We start from the raw sequence: 19910 nt of genomic DNA, 5'->3' as shown, positions 1-19910 counted from the left end.
CTAAGATGCTGTCATGTCACTGGGGGGAAAAAAAGAAACTTCAGATTGAGTGCTTCCAATAATTCCATGGAGTCTCTCAATGTCCTTGAAAACATTTCTCTTCTCTTATTGTGGTCTGCAGAATTCCCACAGGAAGCTAAGGAATAGATTTGTTTCTTCCGGAAAAAAAATTGATGCCATGGGAGTTATTTTTTCATGAGAGACAAATATTCAAACCTATAGAAATAGTGTAAAGTACTAATTTTATGTAGTGGCTGAAATCCTGTTGTGCAGTGATGCCATCATCATAACTCAAAGCTGCAGAACTGTGCAACCGTGACATGATTGCACAACACAGGCTCCCTGAGCATAAAGTCTGGAATGTAACTTTACATTACACCAACCTCAACAGAATTCCAACCATTATTTGCTTACCTAATATACCTATAAGCCCCATTTCAAATGTGTAACTTTAGGAGAATTACAAATCAAAAGAGAAAACTTCAGAAAAACTTTTATGAAAATGACAAACTGCATGGCTATGAAATATTAACATTTATGTGCATGTTTGTGTGTTAGATTTCATTTTAAAATATTTTCTTTTATTTTTTAGCACGTCCACGTCCACATACTCCCAAGGAAGTCTGGCGACTTCAGCAGAAATGACAACATCTATGAAGAGGTACTGTATGTTTGAGCTCAAATGCCTTTTGTTTGATTATTCCAGTGGCTGCTGTAACACATAAAATTAATCTGACATTTTTTCTGGAAACAGTACAATCTTTTCTGGGGGGAAAATGCAATCAGTTTGGCAATAGGAATTGCCAAATACTGCATTTTCCAAAGAGATTTACAGATCATCTGCCCTGCTCTTGGTTTTAGAGGTCAATTGACATGCTGAAAATAATGCATGTTAATGTAGATCAGAGATTGGCAACATGTAGCTGCCAGGGGCCTTTTTATAGCCCCTAAACCCAACCCAGAGCTTCCCTCAGTGGGGAAAAGTCCTCCCATGTATGTTTTACCAAACAACCACACAAGGTCTTCCAACTACCCCTGCAGAATTGCTTCACTAGAACCTATAGGTCTAAGACCTGAGATGGGGAACTGTTGATATTGCTGGAACCTAATCAATATAGAGAACATGATACTTAGTGTAAATTGTCACACTGCTAACGTATCTTCATTCTTACTTCCTAATTAATGAATGTATCTGTTAGATATTCCATATTTCTGATGTTCTGCTATTTGTTCTGCTATGTTACAAACACCCATTAGCTAGTAAAGGTGCACAGCAAAAACATATTTTTATCTCTAATATATATAAAATGGTACCCAAGAATGTTGAAACTGGCTATCCCTGGTTTATACAACTTTGGAGAACTTGACAAACTTGCAGTAGTGATGCATTTGCTGCATTTTTTGCAGTTAGAACAGATCTTGGTTTAAGGGAGGCCAAGTACAAACCTTAGGATTAATATCATCACGATTTCTGGGCTTTTCTCATATTATACGTGGAAGAAAAGCTCATCCTTTCCCAAGCATGAATTATTCAGTGTAAAACTTTTAAACCAGCCACGGTATTCAGCAGGCAACATCTTCCTCCTTCCCTCTGACATTCAGAGACACAGCAAGAAAATCACTTAGGGAAAGATATTTTGACTTAGCGATCTCATTCAACGCATTATGCTAAATCATTGTGGCAGCACAAGAATACCTATTAGGAATCATTTTCAATTTCAGAGGAATGGAGGAAGTGCCTCGGCATAAGATATAGCAGCTTTCCAGCTCCTGTTTCAGTGAAGCCGAACTGGTGAAGAGAAGCACATTCATAAGCTGATTTCCAAATATGCTGAAAGTTTCAGCTCATGTTAAAATAGCTTGTTTGAGCTTTGACTGTCACACGCCACCGGCTCTTAAGCTAGCCTGCCTTGGAAATAATTTTCATGAGTGAGAAAGAAGGGAGGAAAAAAACAAAAAACAAAAGTAGGATGGCAAGTTATTTCTTTTCAGTTTCCTCAATGGCTTCTCAATAGCTGAATGATTTCCAGTAACTAGTGACTGGATGTTGGCTTTCATCTTTGAACGACTATGTCATATATGTATATGTCCAAAAATGTTGCTACTGTGGCTGCTGATTTATTACAGAAGAAACCTAACGGAGACCTGCAAAAATGTTTCTCCGGTTGACTGGTGCAACGAAAGGATAGCATCTTCCTTTCTGGACGTCTGGAAAGTATAGTTAGTACTTTTCCTAGTCCCTGCTTTGCTAGTATGTCCCCCACCTAAGCTAGATGATTTTCAGCAGCGACATGCAGAAAAGGTACTCATGTCCAAAATATGGCAACTCTCAAGATTACACTCATTCTAGAGCCTGGCATGAACTGCTAAACTGGTTCATGCCAATTCATGTGCCCCTCTCTAGTGTGGCCACTTAAATTAAACAGACCCTATGTTCTTGGTGCAGCTTCACAGCGAGCGAATGCACATTTCTCTCTCCGCATAGTTGCAGCATTATGAAGCCCAAAATACAGCTTCCTGAAACATGGTCTGGCTCAGTGAGATGTATGAATGAGCAGGATCTTAACACAGCTTTCTTTGATCCAAGTTTTTGATTTTGTTTCACGAACTGCCCGTTCATTTTTGTTCAAAATTAAAATGAACTGCAGTATAGCAATACAGAGAGTTTCGGAGCTTGGGAATAGCCAGTGAGAAAACCCTCTCTGGCATCTCACTAGCTGTGTGTCTGAGAACAGAAAGATCCTGAGAAAGAAGAGTGTCCCATTGGAGCTGCTAATTTACAGATACAGTGGTGCCTCGCACAACGAACGCCCCGTAGAGCGATGAATTCGCTCTACGGGGACGTTTTTTTGATCGCTAATGCGATCGCAGAGCAACGGCCCCAATCGGCGAAAATCGCAGAGTGAAGGTCGGTAAGTGGTTCGCTTACCGACCTTCGCTTTGTGACCCGCCGATCAGCTGTTCCGCGGCTACAAAATGGCCGCCGGAAGCCCCAAAATGGCCGTGCGCAGCGTTTTCCCCGCCCTCGTTAAGCGAGGGGAGGGCGCGAAAATGGCTGCCGGCCATAGGGAAGCATCGCTGAACATGTTTAACGCGTTCCAATGGCTTTTCCTGCCCCATTCAACGATGCTTTCACACAGCGATGGTTAATCCGGAACGGATTAACCTCGCTGTGCGAGGCACCACTGTAGATGCTTACAGAGAATCGTGGTCCCTCAAATAGCGTCATCCCAAGTTATGGGACTATTTAGCCAACCTATTAAATACAAATTTGCTGCTTTCAGATTCTATGAATGGGAACATTTGAATGAGGTATTTCTAGAGGTTGTATGTTGGCTCCTGGATTTAGGAATTAGGTGGCGCTGCAGGTTAAACTGCTGAGCCACTGTACTGTTGATTGAAAGGTCAGCAGTTCAAATCCACTGGTAGGGTGAGCTCCCGTCGCTTGTCCCAGCTTCTGTCAACCTAGCAGTTCGAAAGCACGCAAATGCAAGTAGATGAATAGGTACCACCTTCATGAGAAGGTAATGGTGTTTCATGTCTAGTCTTGTCTATGGACAAACACCAGCTCTTCAGCTTAGAAACAGGATGAGCACTGGTCCTTAGAGTCGGACACAGCCGGACTTAATTGTCAAGGGGAACCTTTATCTTTTTTTTATTGTAAAGATGGAAGCTTGGTTACAAATTTCCAGTCCTTTTAGCAGAAATATTCTATAAGGTTTATGTCAGAAGCAAAGTTAGAGTTTCCATGGGAACGTACACGTAAAAAAAAGAAAAGATTGTTGGGGCGTACTGGATCCAAACAAACCAATCCTAAAATTATAACAGCTGCTCCCATTTTATTTCACAATTATTTTGGAACGTCCTGTGATTCTGAAACTTTGCCAGGTTGGTTAGCCCTCTCAGTAATGTTCCAAAATGTCCAAGTTAATTTTGTTTCTCTTAGCTTGTTTGCCGTTTCCCACTATACTAAGACTTCTGTTTTCTTATAAACTGTGTGAAAACCAAACAAAAGCAAAAAGAGAGCCATGCCAACACAACACCAGGGTTGCCTTTTGCTTTTTGCCTTGTTGTTTCCTTTGGTCATTCCTCTGTAATGCCTGAGGATCTTCCAGTGATTCATTCCCCTGCTTGTGTAGCCATGCTTCCTAGGTGCGGATATTCCTGCTTGGAAGTGCTCTGTAAATCTTGCTCTTCTTCCATTCTCTTTCAGCTGTGCGCCGTTGCTATCAGGGCATAGATATACATATTCATGCAACAACCCCTTCCACAGCCGGTTTGTTTGAAAGGGAAGCAAAATCCTTATATTTTCAGATGAAGGTGTTCGGTGCCGGAAAGGGTTCAAAAGCTCATCTGCTTCCCTGAGCTACAGCCAAATTATGAACGCTGCCTGAATCTGAAATGGAATCAGCCAGAAACACGCTTTTGATGAGATGCCTTGTGAGTTCTTGCAGGCCTAAGCTGTAAATATGACGAGATGATTCTTTCACATAGTATTTTGCCACTACCTGAATAGGTAATGTACTGGGAACTTCATATTCAGTTATTTCAGAATATATTGGTGTCATAACAGTATCTGGTACATCTGTGCATTCTCTTTGAGACTGGTGCCACTTTCAGAGAGAACACCCATCAGTTTCTCAGTGGGCTGTGAGCTTTTTCTTACTGCTTTGTAGCAGCAGCATGCATGGAAAGCAATTTCAGGGACACAGCATCAGTATGACTGATAGCATGGTGCATCAATGTTCCACATAGTAGTACTTCTCAGGAGAGCACGATAGGGAAGGGATCTGATGGCTGCATTAGGAATATGGGTTCTCATATGTCTCATAGTCCTAAATGAGAAGGATGATCTGCAATATTCTTGCCCTCCACAGGAAGGAATTTCTGGCACTCACAACAGAGTTTCGCCATTTGCAACAACCATGTTTTGAGAAAACATATCCATTTGATGCAAAATTGCCAACCTTTTGTGCAAAACGTGCAAATTTATGCCAATGAGAGACTTGCCTCCCAGAATGACTCCTTTTTTAATTAACAATTTGAAGCACTGGATGGTTTGTTTGCATTTTTCTTAACCATCACTTGGTCATTCTGTACTTGCTGCTCCAAGAGAAAAGGCAATAGATACACCTTGCCCAAATGATAGAGATCTGGACGGGTGGGTGGGAACAGCTCTTTAGCTGGAGGCAAAGAATTTTACAGGGTTTAAAATTCATCATCAAGGTATCTTATCAATACAAAAGAGGAACTTAGTGAGTATTCTTTGCACCCCTAAGGCGGACAGCAAATAATGGTTTAAACACAGGATGCAACTCTAGCAGCAGTTGGGTGAGGAAGAAGTTGGCAGTGGCAGTATTTTCCTAGCTGAGAGTTGGATGGGAAGAAAGAAGAGGAATTTACCTATTTTAAAGCTGCAAAAGAGCTATTAACAAATACAAAACTTCAAAGAAACCCTGTTGGATCAGGCCCAAAGTCCAGCTATCCTACCTTCAGCAGTAGGCATTTTGTTCTCTCTGAGAAACCCATGAGGAGGACATTAAACCAACAGCCATCTCCTGCTCCCAAAATAGGACCCTGGGGTCCTGGTAATCAAGTGTTTTAAGAAGAAGATGCTTGGGAATATAATTTCATTTGTTTTTGCTCAAGACTGACCATGTTCATGATTTTCTTCATATTCAGAATGAAAAAAAAAATCAAGGTTAAATCAGCCTGAAAATGGGAGAAACCAAAACTGACAGATTCATTCTTCTGTGCCAACATAAGCACTTGGAAATGCTTAACTCTTAAAGGGCTAGATCTGAATCTGTGTTTCCTAAGTCAAGTTGGTGCTGCATTAGGATTGCAATTTTTTCCCCTGTGATATTCCTCATCTGTAACATTTATGTAAGAAGCAGGCACAAGAGGTTCCTCTCCATGCTCGGAAGAGTGGTGCCTATTGAATTTTGGTGATGGAAAAGGAAGTGGGGTTATTTCTGTGTATTTCTGAAGAATTTACCAAAAGTCACAAACTGCACAGAAGTTGGAGGTTTACAGTAGAATAAGAAGACAGCAAAACAGATTGTGCCATTCCTAATTTAGGAATGGTCAGGCATGTAAGTAAGCAGAAAGCTCATGATTCAAATGAGGACCGTCAGATGTAGACAACAACAACAACCTTAGAACTGCAGAGCTGGAAGGGACCCTATGGATCATCAAGTCCAGCCCCTGTCAAGGAAGCACAGTGGGGAATCGAACTCCCAACCTTTGGCTTTGCAGCCAGTGACCTAAGCTACTGAGCTGTCCAGCACTTCGTGAACGGGATAGATATGTCTGTATATCTAAAATTAGGAAGCATCTTCTAGGCCACAGAAAACCAAGTTTGTAGTGATGTTCTCACTACTGGTCATAAGCCTGTTGAGGCTCAGGTATAGCTGTGGACAGGTATTTTCTTGATACCGCCACAAAAGGGAGCTCTCAGTAAGAGAGTCAATGGTCTCATATGTGAGATGTGACACCTACTAGTGTGACAGTAATGGTAAAAGCTGGAAAGCTATGAGAGTTTGTAGAAGGCAGCTTCACTGGTTTAAGAAGACATCATTGCAGCTGTTGAAATGGACGCCAGAGGGACCTTTCATTTATTTTATTTATTTATTTATTTGATTTATATCCCGCCCATCTGGTCTGGCCGACCAGAGGGACCTTTCGGTCTGTTATGGTTTCCTTCTTCACCTTTGCCACTAGGTAAAAGCTACTTTTCTAGACAGAGTATCAAGAGCCGCCCCGAGTAGATATGGTCTAGAGGGGCAGGGTATAAATTTAATAAATAAATAAATAAATAAGAGATGATTTTCAACAATCTCAGGAACCTTGGACCTTGGTTTCTCAGGACACCTCTTTTCGCATCAAGGGTACCATTCCATCACCAAATCCAGGTGCTGTATCCTGACACCCACCTCTTTGGTTCGCCTCTGTTGGGTTGTGAGTGTGTGAGCATTAAGCAGGCAGTGCTTACCTCTTGGGTTACGTTACACAGGAGTCTATTTAGAAGTGGACTTCAAATGGGAAGAGTCATTGAGTATTACACTTGTGGCCTCTTTCTCCCCCATTTCCAAAGTGAATAAGATAAAGGAGACTCCAGAAAATCTACTAGTTCCTTTCTTTACACAAAGTGTGAGCATACTGACTACTGTACTGTATATAAGGCCAATGGATTAAATAATTGGGGAACTCAGACCTTGCCACCATTAGTAATAGCTGCTGGAGCTGAGAGGGCAAGATAATTGTGAGAGAGTGGCTCTAGAGAACCCTATCACAGGAAATTAAAATGAATCAGCTATATAAGTCACAGCTGTTTCTAAATTGCCAGTGATTTTTTTTTTACAAAAGACTCCTTGCCTATTATTTTTCTGTTAAACTAATTATTTTGTATTGATTTTCTTCTGAGGGAAAAATTGCCCACATAACCTATACGGTACACTGTGCTTTGGTTTCCTTGAACTTTGAGAATATGAAACTGCTGTTGTAATCCAAGAAGAGGCAAAGTCCTTTTGAAGGGAAAGAATAAATGACAAGGATTTCTAAAGCCCACATAAAGTTTGTTCAGAAAGTAAGACTGACCTTTCTATAAATGGAAGTCAGTCCCATAGTGAGGGAAGACGGAAGCTCAGTGTGTCCTTCCTCCCATTAGGAAGGCTACATTTCCCCCCAGATTTATGCTTTTATCAGCTAAGTGACAAGAAGACATTCAACAGGTGAAACACTGCTTATTACTGGGTCTCAATAAAAAGGAGAAGATTTTACTGTTTAATTTCTGCTCTCCATGCAGTTGTTGGGGCAAAAGAGTTTTCCCTTTCCCAGAATCTCTTTGAACAATGCTGGGCTTACCATTATGGGTGGGAATTGTCATGGGTGAGCTACAAGATGTAGCATGAAGGCTGGAGAGAGAGAAAGGAACATATGTGACTCCTGCTATGTGTGTGTATGCCTGCATCAGTCTGGTTACTTGACCTTGAAGCTGGGTGATGGAGCTGAGTGAGCTTTTCAAGGGACAGCTAGCCGAAAGCCAATCTGGGCAATATCCCATTCTACTCTAGCTAGTCTTTTGTTGCTATATAGAAGACAAGAAATTGGGATCAGATGGTGCAAAAAGAAAGAACTGAGATCTTTGCTGTATTGCAGTTGCAATCAGGATCACACTTCCTATCTCCCTCCTGGCCATGTGTGCTTGACATGAACCCTTCATTTGGATGAGGATCACAGGTGGGACGGAGGACTGAAGTTCCTTTATCTCTTACTCTGAAGTCCTGATCCTAATCACCCCTTCATTGTACCTACTGTTGAACTGTGAAAGCACAAGCATGCACAGCTTAATTGCATGCTTAATGTCATGTACATATCCTGAGGTCAAAATGTCAACTTCAGAAACATTAACAAGTTGAATCCTGCAAACTCCTGGAGGTGACATAGTAGCCAAAATCCTGTTGATTATCATAGTGAATTGTCCTAGAATAGGTCCATTGAATGTGTGAGAATTCAGTGAGAATTTGGTGAGACTCCTCTGCAAGATTCAAATCAGTTTTAACTATGATATACTACAGTAAGTCGTAATTATAATAGGCCTATTTAAATCAATGGAATTTACAGAAGCCAAATCCTTATTGATTCAATATAGTATATCACAGACATGAGTACACTCCTCACATTTCATAAATATTTTAGTGTATCTTTCATGTGACATGACAGAAGAAATGACACTTTATAAAGCAGTGAGTATACAGCTTGTATACACAGTGTAAATGTGCTGTCCCCTCAAAATAGCGCAACACACAACCATTAATGTCTAAACTACTGGCAACAAAAGTGAGTACACCCCTCAATGTCCAAATTGGGCTTGAGTAGCCTTTTTCCCTCCCTGGTGTCATGAGACCCGTTAGTGTCACAAGTCACAGGTGTGAAGGGGGAGCAGGTGTTATCACTCTCACTCACTCAGACTGGTCACTGAAAATTCCACATGGCACCTCATGTTAATGAACTATTTGAGGATCTGAAAAAACGAATTGTTTCTCCTCATAAAGATGGCCTAGGCTATAAGAAGATTGCCAAAACCCTGAAACTGAGCTGCAGCACGGTGGCCAAGACCATACAGTGATTTAACAGGCCAGGTTCCGCTCAGAACAGGCCTTGCCATGGTCGACCCAAGAAGTCGAGTTCCCGTGCTCAGCATCATATCCAGAGGTTGGCTTTGAAAAATAGATGTATGAATTCTGTCAGCATTGCTGCAGGAGTTGAAGCGGTGGGGGGTCAGCCTGTCAATGCTCAGACCATACGTCACACACGGCATTAAATTGGTCTCCAGGGCTGTCGTCCCAGAAGGAAGCCTCTTCAAAAGATGATGCACAAGAAAGCCTGCATATGGTTTACTGCAGACAAGCAGTCCTGTGGTCCGATGAGACCAAGATAAACCTATTTGGTTAAGATGTTGTCAAGTGTGTGTGGCAGTAGCCAGGTGAGGAGTACAAAGACAAGTGTATCATGCCTACAATCAAGCGGTGGTGGGAGTGTCACGGTCTGGGGCTGCATGAGTGCTGCCGGCATTGGGGAGCTACAGTTCATTGAGGGAACCATGAATGTCAAATTGTACTGTGACATACTGAAGCAGAGCATGATCCATTCCCTTTGGAGACTGGGCCAAGTATTCCAACATAGCAATGATCCCAAACACACCTCCAACACAAACACTGCCTTGCTAAAGAAGCTGAGGGTAAAGGTGATGAACTGGGCAAGAATGTTTCTAGACCTAAACCCTATTGAGCATCTGTGGGGCATCCTGAAATGGAAGGTGGAGGTGCTCAAGGTCTCTAACATCCACCAGCTCTGTGATGTCTTCATGGAGGAGTGGAAGAGGACTCCAGTGGCAAACTGTGAAGCTCTGATGAACTCTGTGCCCAAGACGGTTAAGGCGGTGCTGGAAAATAATGGTGGTCACACAAAATATCGACACTTGTGCCAATTTAGACATTGCCACTTAGGGGTGTACTCACTTTTGCTGCCAGCAGTTTAGACATTTACACTGTTATACAAGCTGTATACTCGCTGCTTTACATTGTAGCCAAGTGTCATTTTTTTCTGTGTTGTCACAGGAAAAGATATACTAAAATGTTTATGAAATGTGAGGGAGTGTACTCACTTCTGTGATATACTGTAGTTCTGTTCTAGTGTGATTTACTATTCTAAGCAACAGGATTTTTGTCAGTGGTAAGTGGCAAATTATTTTGCCATGGCATCTGTAGTGTAAGAAAAAGCAAGATGTGAGGAGCATAGGCTGATAACATTATCCTGTGCATGCTTTTGAAAAGGTTTGTATACCACTGGCCTGAGTCCACTGTCACCTCCAGCAACCACCATAGATGTGCATAGCAGTAAGATCAGCATGAGATCCAGTTCTCTAAAAAGCTGCTGCAAATGTGCACCTATTAGGTTGCTGCCACCAACCTCTGTAGAGCAGTTTCATGTTCCTGACTTCCATCATAAGAAATCATCAGGTGTATATAGACTATTTTGCATGTGCCAAAATGAAATACTCCACCCAGATGAAGGTGCTTCACAACTCCAAGCGCACTTTCTCTCAAGGAATGTCTTCAGGAAAATGATGATTACGGTCTTATAACTGCGTGGCTGGAAAGGACCCTATGGATCATTGAGTCTAGCCCCTGTCAAGTAGGCACAGTGGGGAATTGAACTCCCAACCTTTACTAAACCACTGAGCTATCTAAAAGCACTTAAGCTCCCATAGGAATGTCATGAGCAGGCAAGGACAAAAGAGGCATCTTGCTCACATTAATCCCTTGGCAGGTAGTGGCTCCTGGTTACTATTTTCTTTGTTGACAAATTGCTTTAAGGACATCTGGCTGCCAATGACCTGCAAGCAAGTAAACAAGTCTTGAGGCAGATGCAATAGCTCCTTTGCATGAAATAAGTGAGTCCTAGGTCAAATCAAGCCTGAACTTTCTCTGAAGGCAACAATGACAAAACTGAGGCTCTCCTACTATGGGCACATCGTGAGAAGGCAGGATTCTCTGGAAAACACAGTAATGCTGGAAAAGGTGGGAAGCAGGAGGAAAAGAGGAAGACCAAATACCAAGTCACAGACCTGAGTTTGCCAGAGCTGACAGGGCTGTTGAGGACAGGAGTTTTTTGAGATCACTCACTCATAGGGTCTCCATAAACCAGAGGTGACTTGACGGTACGTAACAACAACAGGAAAGCGTGAGTGCCCTTCGTGTCTGTGAAGAGTTAAGACTAAGAGTAAACAATTACTTCACAGCCCATATTTTTTGCACAGTTGGGAGGGAAAGGTTTGTCAGAAGCACTCTCTGAGGCAGGCCACGGAAGCCAGAGCAATCCAGCCAAAGGATTCAGGGAGAGCAGCACAGCAGCAAAACTGCTGATGGAAATGTGAGGAGACAGATGGGCTAGAGGGCAATTAGATGGCATGATGATATGCAAAATGCCAAACAAGCTCTACCTTGCAGACAAATCAGAGGTGTAAAGGGCAGGCCCATGGTTGCAATGCATACAGATGCCTTAATAAGGAACTGTTTTATGTGTTGCTCAAGGTGAGCTGCCTCCATAGGCTGTTCTCCATGACAGGGAATGAAAACCGTGGCACGTCTGATCAGTAGAGGCAGTCCCGGCCAATCATATTGGGATGTGTGATGACATCACCAAGGGCTATTGAAAGCAAGGGAAAGGCATGGCAAATGGAAGGAACGACAAGATTTCCAAATGTTGAGCAGAAAGAAACAGAAAGAAACCTCAGGTAAATCAAGACTGTTTTCACCAGTCCTGAAAATATTTGTGAAGGGCTTTTCAGGGTTGCTCTGTGAATGTGGCTCCCTCTCCCAATCTCTCCCTGATAATGTGTGGTTTGCTGAGAATTTGGAAATATTCCTTTTTTGGGGGGACTACAGTCCCCAGAATCCTCGGCTAGATTCTGGCAGTTGTAGTTCAATCATGGCATTGTCTAACTTGTATGAGCTACAACTGGAGTTATAGAAGGGATTACGCTGTGAGTACCGCTTCATGGAAAGAAATGATGTTGTTCTTCAGTCTTTTAATCTTGTTTCTAAACTGCATATATATATTTAAAAATGATTATTATGGTTCTTCCAATACATCATCTATGGATCCAGATGGTCTGAGCACACCAGGAGATTGAACTGACTTTGTAGAATTGTAAGAATATACCGTATTTTTCGCTCCATAAGACGCACCTTTCCATAAGACGCACCAATTTTTTAGGAGAAGAAAACAGGAAAATATAATCTGTTTTCTTCTCTCCACAAGACGCACAGACTTTCCACCCCCCTGTTTTGTGGGGGGAAAGTGCGTCTTATAGTGCGAAAAATACGATAATCTTAAAGGATGATGGGACTTGTGGCCCCATAGTATAGTGAGAGGCATAGCTTCTGCAGCCCTGTTCTAAAGGAAGGCTTGCCCCTTGCCCCAGATGTGGTCCTAAATTCCAGGTTGATGTGATGAACTAAATAACCTGTCCGATTCTTTCGCAAAGCACAGCTAATACTTGGGGAGTGGGGGAGAGAATGTGGGGAGGGGAAAAGAACAAGGAAGAAGCTAATTACCAAGCTAGTCTCTTAATGCTTATTTTAATCATACTGACTACCCCTTCTTGGCAGCCTCAGCCATTAGATGGCAGAGGCAGGAGGCAAGCGATCACAGCAAAATGGTGATGGTGCTGGGAATTGGGCTCGGGAGGACAATTTGACTTGTCAGTTTATATAGACATAAAGCTTCATTGTTGTGCACAGACACAACTAGCTTTTAAAGAGTCTATTTCCCTCCTGATGATGTGGAAATCTGCTAGGCAGTCACTCGCCCACTGTGTTAGAATCCTTCCCATTTACAAAGCAGTGTTCCTCCTGTATGCATGTGAGGAAAGTAAGTATGCTTTTCTATGGGTCATGCTTGAGCTGGAAGAGGGGCCCTATGGATCTTTGAGCCCAGCTCCTGTCAAGGAGTCATAGTAGGGAATTGAACTCCGAGTCTCTGGCTCTCCAGCCAGAGGCCAAAATCACTGAGCTATCCTGCCAGTTGTATGACATATATACACCCAGGGAAATGAAGGTGTATCCATTCATGTGCATCTCTGAACAGTATTTGAACCTCCCAGTTCAACTTTGCAAGGACAATGTTGCCAGCCTTGTAGTAGAGCTAGGGCTTCAGGGCTTGCTAGGGCCCAGACTCCAGGACTGTTTTGTTAGCAGGGATGATGACATCATTTGCCACCTGCACAGTCCTTCCCCTGAATCCATCTGCAATACTTACAATGCTTGCTTGTAGTGGATTGATAGATTTCCCCCATCAATAACAACATATTCTACTGAGTTATCCACATTACTCTGTGAAGTTTTTGGGTTAGTATGATCTTGAATGAGCATTAGACCTATTAACCTGGGAAAAGATCTTCAGGTAGAGGCTGACACACCACTAGCATGGAATGCTCAATATTGACCATAACTGTTGACATCTTAGGACTGTCCTGGGAGTCTGGCTATAGGGGACTGTAATGATCAGCTTCTGCACTTCAGAGCTTTTCACTACACCCCTGTCCATTGCCATGGTGCATATCCAACTGTTGCAAAGCCCATGATCCCTTGCTGTGCTAAGATACCATTTTCCTTTGAGGTTGAGTTCCATTCTTACCGCTTGTAGATTTTACATATTATTCAGAAGCGAGACCCATGGAATACTCTACAGATGGATTACTATCAAATTTATACAGATTGGAATAATTTCAGACATGAATAATAAGCTTTATTTGGAGACTGCCATCTTTTTCTTTAATTGCCAGAATGTCCGGAACTCTTTCTCTATGTAAAAAGATCAAACGCAGAACTGAGAAAATATCTGTAGTTGTGTTTGCTTCCGGGAGGTGATGCCATTCCATCGTTTGGATTTGATTCATGTTAAGTTCGTGCCGATGGGAAAAAAAAATATCATTTGGGCTTTTGTGCCTGAACATACTCACAACCTTAAAGTGGCAATCCAGCCAGTTTTTCATGTGTCAGATGCCTACATATCAAGCATTCAGGGGTCCTTTCTAGTCTGGAACCAAATGTTCTAACGATGAGAGATTTGAAGAAACTTTCCAGTCATTCCAAACCTTTTCATTAGGGGCAAAGTGGCACTTCTTTTCTTCTTGTACGTGAGTATGGTTACAATTATTTTTTATTAGACTTTCATATGGAAGCCACTTTTATCCTCCTGAGTTTTGTGGTCTTTTGACAGGAGTGAAGACAAGTCTCATAATCTTCAACAGAAAAAGACTGTTGGTATCATTATGATGCCTGTACGTTTATTTGATCTGCAGTTTTGGAAGGAGGAAAAGCCCAGCGTACAGTGCCAGACAAGCCTGATTTGGTGGAGCAGTAAAATGGTCCATCCTCACATCCAGGTCAAGAGAGACAGCACTGAAAGGGGTTCATATTGGCACAAATGTACAGTTGCACAAACACATCTTTTCCTTGTTGGCACTAAATATGTATGAATATGATGTCCAGAATTTTCTTGGTGCTTTAAGCATTCATAAATAAAATCTTCATCATTTTTTTGCAGTGAATTGCATCGAATGAATGAGGCAATGGCCATGTTGTGAGGCATGTTTCTATTGCACAATCAGGTGCACACATTGTATTGAAAGCAGCCATTTGTGGCAGTAAGTAATGTGGTTTCACTTACCTATGTATAAATTATCAGCAGAATGCTGGCCATTAAATAATGTGCAACTTGATTATATCCAAAACGTACTATTTTCGGCATATACCTCACCCTGCCTACTGGTAAGGTTAATCTCATGGAGGGAGTTCTCCATTCTGACCCCCCAACAGCAATTCTGCTCACACCAGGGGTAAGACAAGGGTAACAGGGAAAAACTGGGGCCTTCAAGCATTCTTTTCAGTACTTTCCTTCTTTCTGACCTCTACGTTATATGCCACAAAGTGGGTCCCCTCAGTAAAGTGCCCTTTAAGCAGCTAGCTTGAGGAAGTCCAGTCTTCATCAAACTTGGAGGGGTTGTAGGGAAGAGTCAGGGGAAGCTTCTCTGTGATTTTGGTGTCTCTAGGCACCTGGGGAGAACTTTCCTGGGGGGCCCTCTTTGTGGGTGTATAACTCAGACATCTGAAAGCCAACCTTCTCCAAACATGGAGGGATTATAGAGGAGAGTCAGGGGAAGCATCTCTGCAGTCTTGGTGTCTCTAAGTGCCTGAGGGGCATTTTATAGCTCAACAAAGTGATGAATTTAAAAATTGCTAAAACGTGATGATTCATATGTGTCAGGCAGCATCAAACCACACAAACATGAATCTATGGATTAGAGATTTTTGATTAATTTTGCAGTTTATTTTTTATTTGTGCCTATCTCTGGTCCTGAGTATGACTTATTTCTCTCAATTTATATATTTTGAAGGAATGAACATGTGCGTGTGTGTGTGTGTGTGTTCATTCCTTCAAAAATATAAATTTATTATTTATATATATTTATATTTATATCTATCTATCTATCTATCTATCTATCTATCTATCTATCTATCTATCTATCTATCTATCTATCTATCTATCTATCTATCTATCTATCTATCTATCTATCTATCTATAGATATAGATATAGATATAGATATAGATATAGATATAGATATAGATATGTGTTGGAATAAAATATAAATTCATTCAAGTCATCAGGAACACATTATGAAGGAAACCATTCTTCAACACCCTTATTATTTAAAATCAACTCCTTTCTTGGAAGAGAATGCTACTAAAATGATGACGCTCCCTAAATTTAATTTCTTGTTTCAATCACTCCCAACATTTATTCAAAACCACTTATTATCCACAAGGCAAATTCATGCAGATCTGTTCATTAACCAAAATAAGAAATCTAATTTCTCGCCCACTGAGTTGAACCAAATAACCCATAGAAGTTACATACACACCATCCAATTACAGTAATAGTCATAATAGCAGAGAAGTCTCCCTCCCAAATACAACTTCTAGGATTCTATAGGATGGAGGCTTAACAATTAGATTGGGATCACATTCTTATGTCTCTGCTGGACGAACACACAGGTAAAGTCTTGAGGGCTTTGGAGCATTTCAATAGAACAAACTTGGGGAACCCAAGTGTTCTTGGACTGCAAGTCCCAGAATCCCCGGGCAGCACAGCTAGTAGGGAAGAGTTCTGGGAGCTCCAGTCCAAGAACATGTGGGTTATCCAAGGCTGAGAACCACTGAAATAAAATTTCCTAATTTCATTTTCAGGTTAACAAGGCTTCCAATAAGTTTCAGGAATATTGATGAGAGAGAGACTAAACCTTAATCTTAACTGGATGGTCCTATTTGGAAGGATTGTTGTACTCCCCACCCTTTCTCCCTCCTTAAGAAAAGAAAAAAAGAAAAAGAAGACAGGGTTTCTGAAACTTTAATAGTTGTATTAGGCAGAGGTTTCAGAAGGTGATGCTTTAATGCATGCTACACCTGCTAAAGTGTCCTCCTCCAGACGGCTGTCATCCAATCTGGTCATCCAACCTCCCCCTCAGTCTCTCACTCTCTTTACACTGTTGTGTAAAGGGAAAAAGTTGTCCATATACTGTATATTAGTGCGGTGCTCAAAATTTTTCCCATGAGAATTTCATCATTCTCATTCAATGAATGAACGAGACCATTTACTTATGAGTACCAATCATTCTGGTACAAAAATTCTACAATTAAGACATTGTATAGGACTGTACCTTTAAGAAAGCAGTAAAAGCAGGTCAAGCTAAGAAATTTCTTCAGTTTTTTTAAGGCCACCATAAAACCTGAAAACTAAGTCTGGCATTTTTGTTTCTTTCTTTGTTTGTTTTTATTGTAGCATCTGATATGCCTGTTAGCTCTTCTCTATGTGATTCCTTGATGCAATTCTAAAGCATTGCTATATTTTGTGTAAGTTAAGTACTGGCAGTTGGCTTTAATGAACAAATGTGCTTTCTATATTGGTGGGATTGGAAAAGTAACTCATTAGTGTGATGTAATTAAAGGAAAAGAAAAGACTATGCCAACTCCCGTTTTCTATACCAATCACCACCCTGAAGGTTGCTTAAACTCAATTACTCATCTCTGTTCTTGTTAAAAAGAACAATGTATTGTAATGATTCTAGAGACAAACAATCTTCTTGGCTGCATCTTAATACTTTCTCAGCATTTTTGTTAAATGCATTTGGGCACTTTGTACATGATTTCCAAGTTAGGCACTTCTCAACTCTATGTTGTAGTGGGTGAAATAGTGTATCACATATGCTATGGATCCTAAAGACAATAAACCCATCAGCTAGAAGGCTGAGGGTTTAATTAACCCAGTGTAGGTCTTCAACCACCACAAAGTCCCTCATTCTAGGGGCTATGGGTTATTGGACATGGTTCTTCTCTACCGATTTCATCATAAGCCCTATTAGATGATTAACACAAGTGGAAAGTCACTACAATGAGGCAGTATGTGCTGACCCTACTACTCCATCAACTCTTTAATCATTGAATTCCGTGAACTGGAGTAGGTCAGACTGTTTTTATAGGCATTCTTAGTGGTCCAGACTCCACTTTCCCCACATCCTGTACACATAGTTATCTCTCACTCATTTTCTGTGATCAAAGGGAAGAGTGCAAGAACAGTGCACTCCACTTCACTGGCATATGGTTAACATTCTTTAATAATAACTGAATAGGGTTGTTGAACCTTTGCAGGGGTGGGCATTGTGTGACCCTAAGACTATCCCAGTTCCCAAGACTGCCTTTGTGACACCTGAGCTCTGAGACACCTCAGAGAATGTGCTGCTTTTTCTGGAAGTGCAATTCACCTTTTCCATAGGTCATTCTCTACTCCCTTGAGACTCCTGCTACTTTCACAAACATATTTTCTTAGAAATCCCAATAAGTTCAATAGCTGATTGTACACGTTTTAAATTGCATTTTGCATATTTTAGCCATATAATATGTTTTATGAGCTGGTCACCCGACTGTAATAAATAAGTCCACTGATTCAATAAGTTCAATATAATTTATTTTCAGCTAAGAGACTATAGGACGGCAGCTTTAATTTCCCATACTTCTGTTCTATGTTGTTCTTCCTTTCGACTCTTCTTAACAGCTTCTGTGACCACTCAGGAAGGCCTGGGTGCAAAACTTGGACCTCTGAATCATCACCTAATTTCTTAGTAAGCTAACTCTGATCGTAATTGCCTGATTAATATTTGAATGGGAGACTATTAGGAAATACTGGAGATTACCAGTTAGGGCTAGGAAAGAATCCTGCAGAAAATCCTAGACCAATGCTCCCAGTCAAAGTTGCCAGTGATGACCAACAGGCACCAAAGGTCTGACTCAAGATGCCTATGTACCCTTCCTTTCATTCGAGTAATTTGGCAAAAACAGATGAAACACCCTGGGAAGGAGATGCCGCTGTAATTTAAACCTCCTTGGCAACTCAATATGGCTGGTTTGGGTTTGATTTAGCACAGGTCTGTAGCATTTGATATACCAAGACTTGTTAAAAGATTTCAGTCAACGAAAAAGGGACAAGGAAAGAAATGAGAAGCAATGAAGAAGATGAGATCATTTATTAGCATTAGCCTGTATCGGCGATCACCCTTTGATTTGTTCAGTGGGGTATAATTTAATAATTGCACCCATGCCACACTATTAATGGTCTTTTTCTTTTCTTTTTGTGACCTATGGGTCATTTACTTCTCTATAAATGGGGAAGGGGGTGCAGCAGCCGAGCTATATAGATTTCACATTTTGAGTTCATCTACCGTATTGCGGCAAATAGTAGTTGATTAGGATTTTCTATAGATCATTACCGATTGTTTTCCACTTTGCAGATAGCACCATTAAAAAAAAGTCCATCCCATCACACAGAGCCTTGTTGTTGGTGTGTGATTTATTATTCTCACTGTGGAAATGTTGTTAGTGAACATTGGGGAAGCAGTGAATATATTGAGAAATATCCATGTATCCTCATGTTCTAGCTGGTGGTGACAGTCAGTGATCCATCTCCCTGACACTTACCTTGTTAACGTTTTGATCAGATGGCAAATTTGTCATTTTTCATGGTAACAAGTTTTCACAAAAATTGCAGATTGATGAGAAAGATTTATTTTTTTAAAAAAGCTCCCCTCCCTTGAGATTATTTTTTCTTCTTCTTGTGTGATATAATTCGTAATCTTTCAGGAATGTGAAATAATTACTTTTTCGAAAGCATTATCCATTGGAAAATGTACCAGTTTGAGAGAGCATCAATTTCTCTTCATTTGAACACTGAATGACCGTCTGCTTTTGCCATTAGTGACATTTTTATTAATAGAGGAAGCATGTGTAAAATGATAATGTAAAACCAAAGGTTCACCCAAGCAGGATTAAACCAGGGTTGTTTGTTCTGAGTAAAATGGACACCCTGGTTTGCAGATCTTTAGAAGTAACTTCTTTTTTTGGACTATGACTCCCCAAATTCCCTAACCAGCATAGACCCTTTGTAACACAAAACTGGAGCACAGGACTTCGTATTATCTGCGATCCGTAGGATGGTAAAGCCAGAGCACAGTGTTGACATTTTAGAAAGGCTTCTCAAATTCTTCTTCTCCAAGGACCTGTATGGATTTTGAAGTTCTGAATTGCCTTGGTTTGTTTTCCAATGGGATCTGCCACAGCACCATTTTTTTTTTATTCCCACGTTGTGTACAAAGGGCTGAGCATTCATTGCTGCAACTGCCAACAGCTTCAGTATGTTTGTGTCACTTCCTCTTTTCACCTGTACAGATTAACTATAAAAAAAACCACTGCAACAATGTAAGTGCTACATTTTCCAGTAACAAGAGCCCTGG

At 41.2% G+C, this 19910-nt stretch overlaps 1 protein-coding gene across 5 annotated transcripts in view; it reads left to right on the top strand.

Moving 5' to 3' along the window:
- Positions 1-19910, top strand: part of FHIT (fragile histidine triad diadenosine triphosphatase) — a 928323-nt gene that overhangs the window by 754714 nt on the left and 153699 nt on the right. For all 5 annotated transcript variants that reach the window (XR_013542797.1, XM_072989324.2, XM_078388814.1 and 2 more), the window contains one exon: positions 593-661. Coding sequence is in view for 4 of the 5 variants with exons in the window: in XM_072989324.2 (XP_072845425.2) it covers positions 593-661 (69 nt within the window). In the remaining variant the exon portion in view is untranslated. The remainder of the gene's footprint in view (positions 1-592; positions 662-19910) is intronic.

This window comes from Pogona vitticeps, chromosome 2, assembly GCF_051106095.1.
Source record: "Pogona vitticeps strain Pit_001003342236 chromosome 2, PviZW2.1, whole genome shotgun sequence".
NCBI classification, from domain to species: domain Eukaryota; kingdom Metazoa; phylum Chordata; class Lepidosauria; order Squamata; family Agamidae; genus Pogona; species Pogona vitticeps.
Note: the sequence above shows the minus strand (reverse complement) of the source record. Positions and strands in the feature narration are given on the sequence as shown.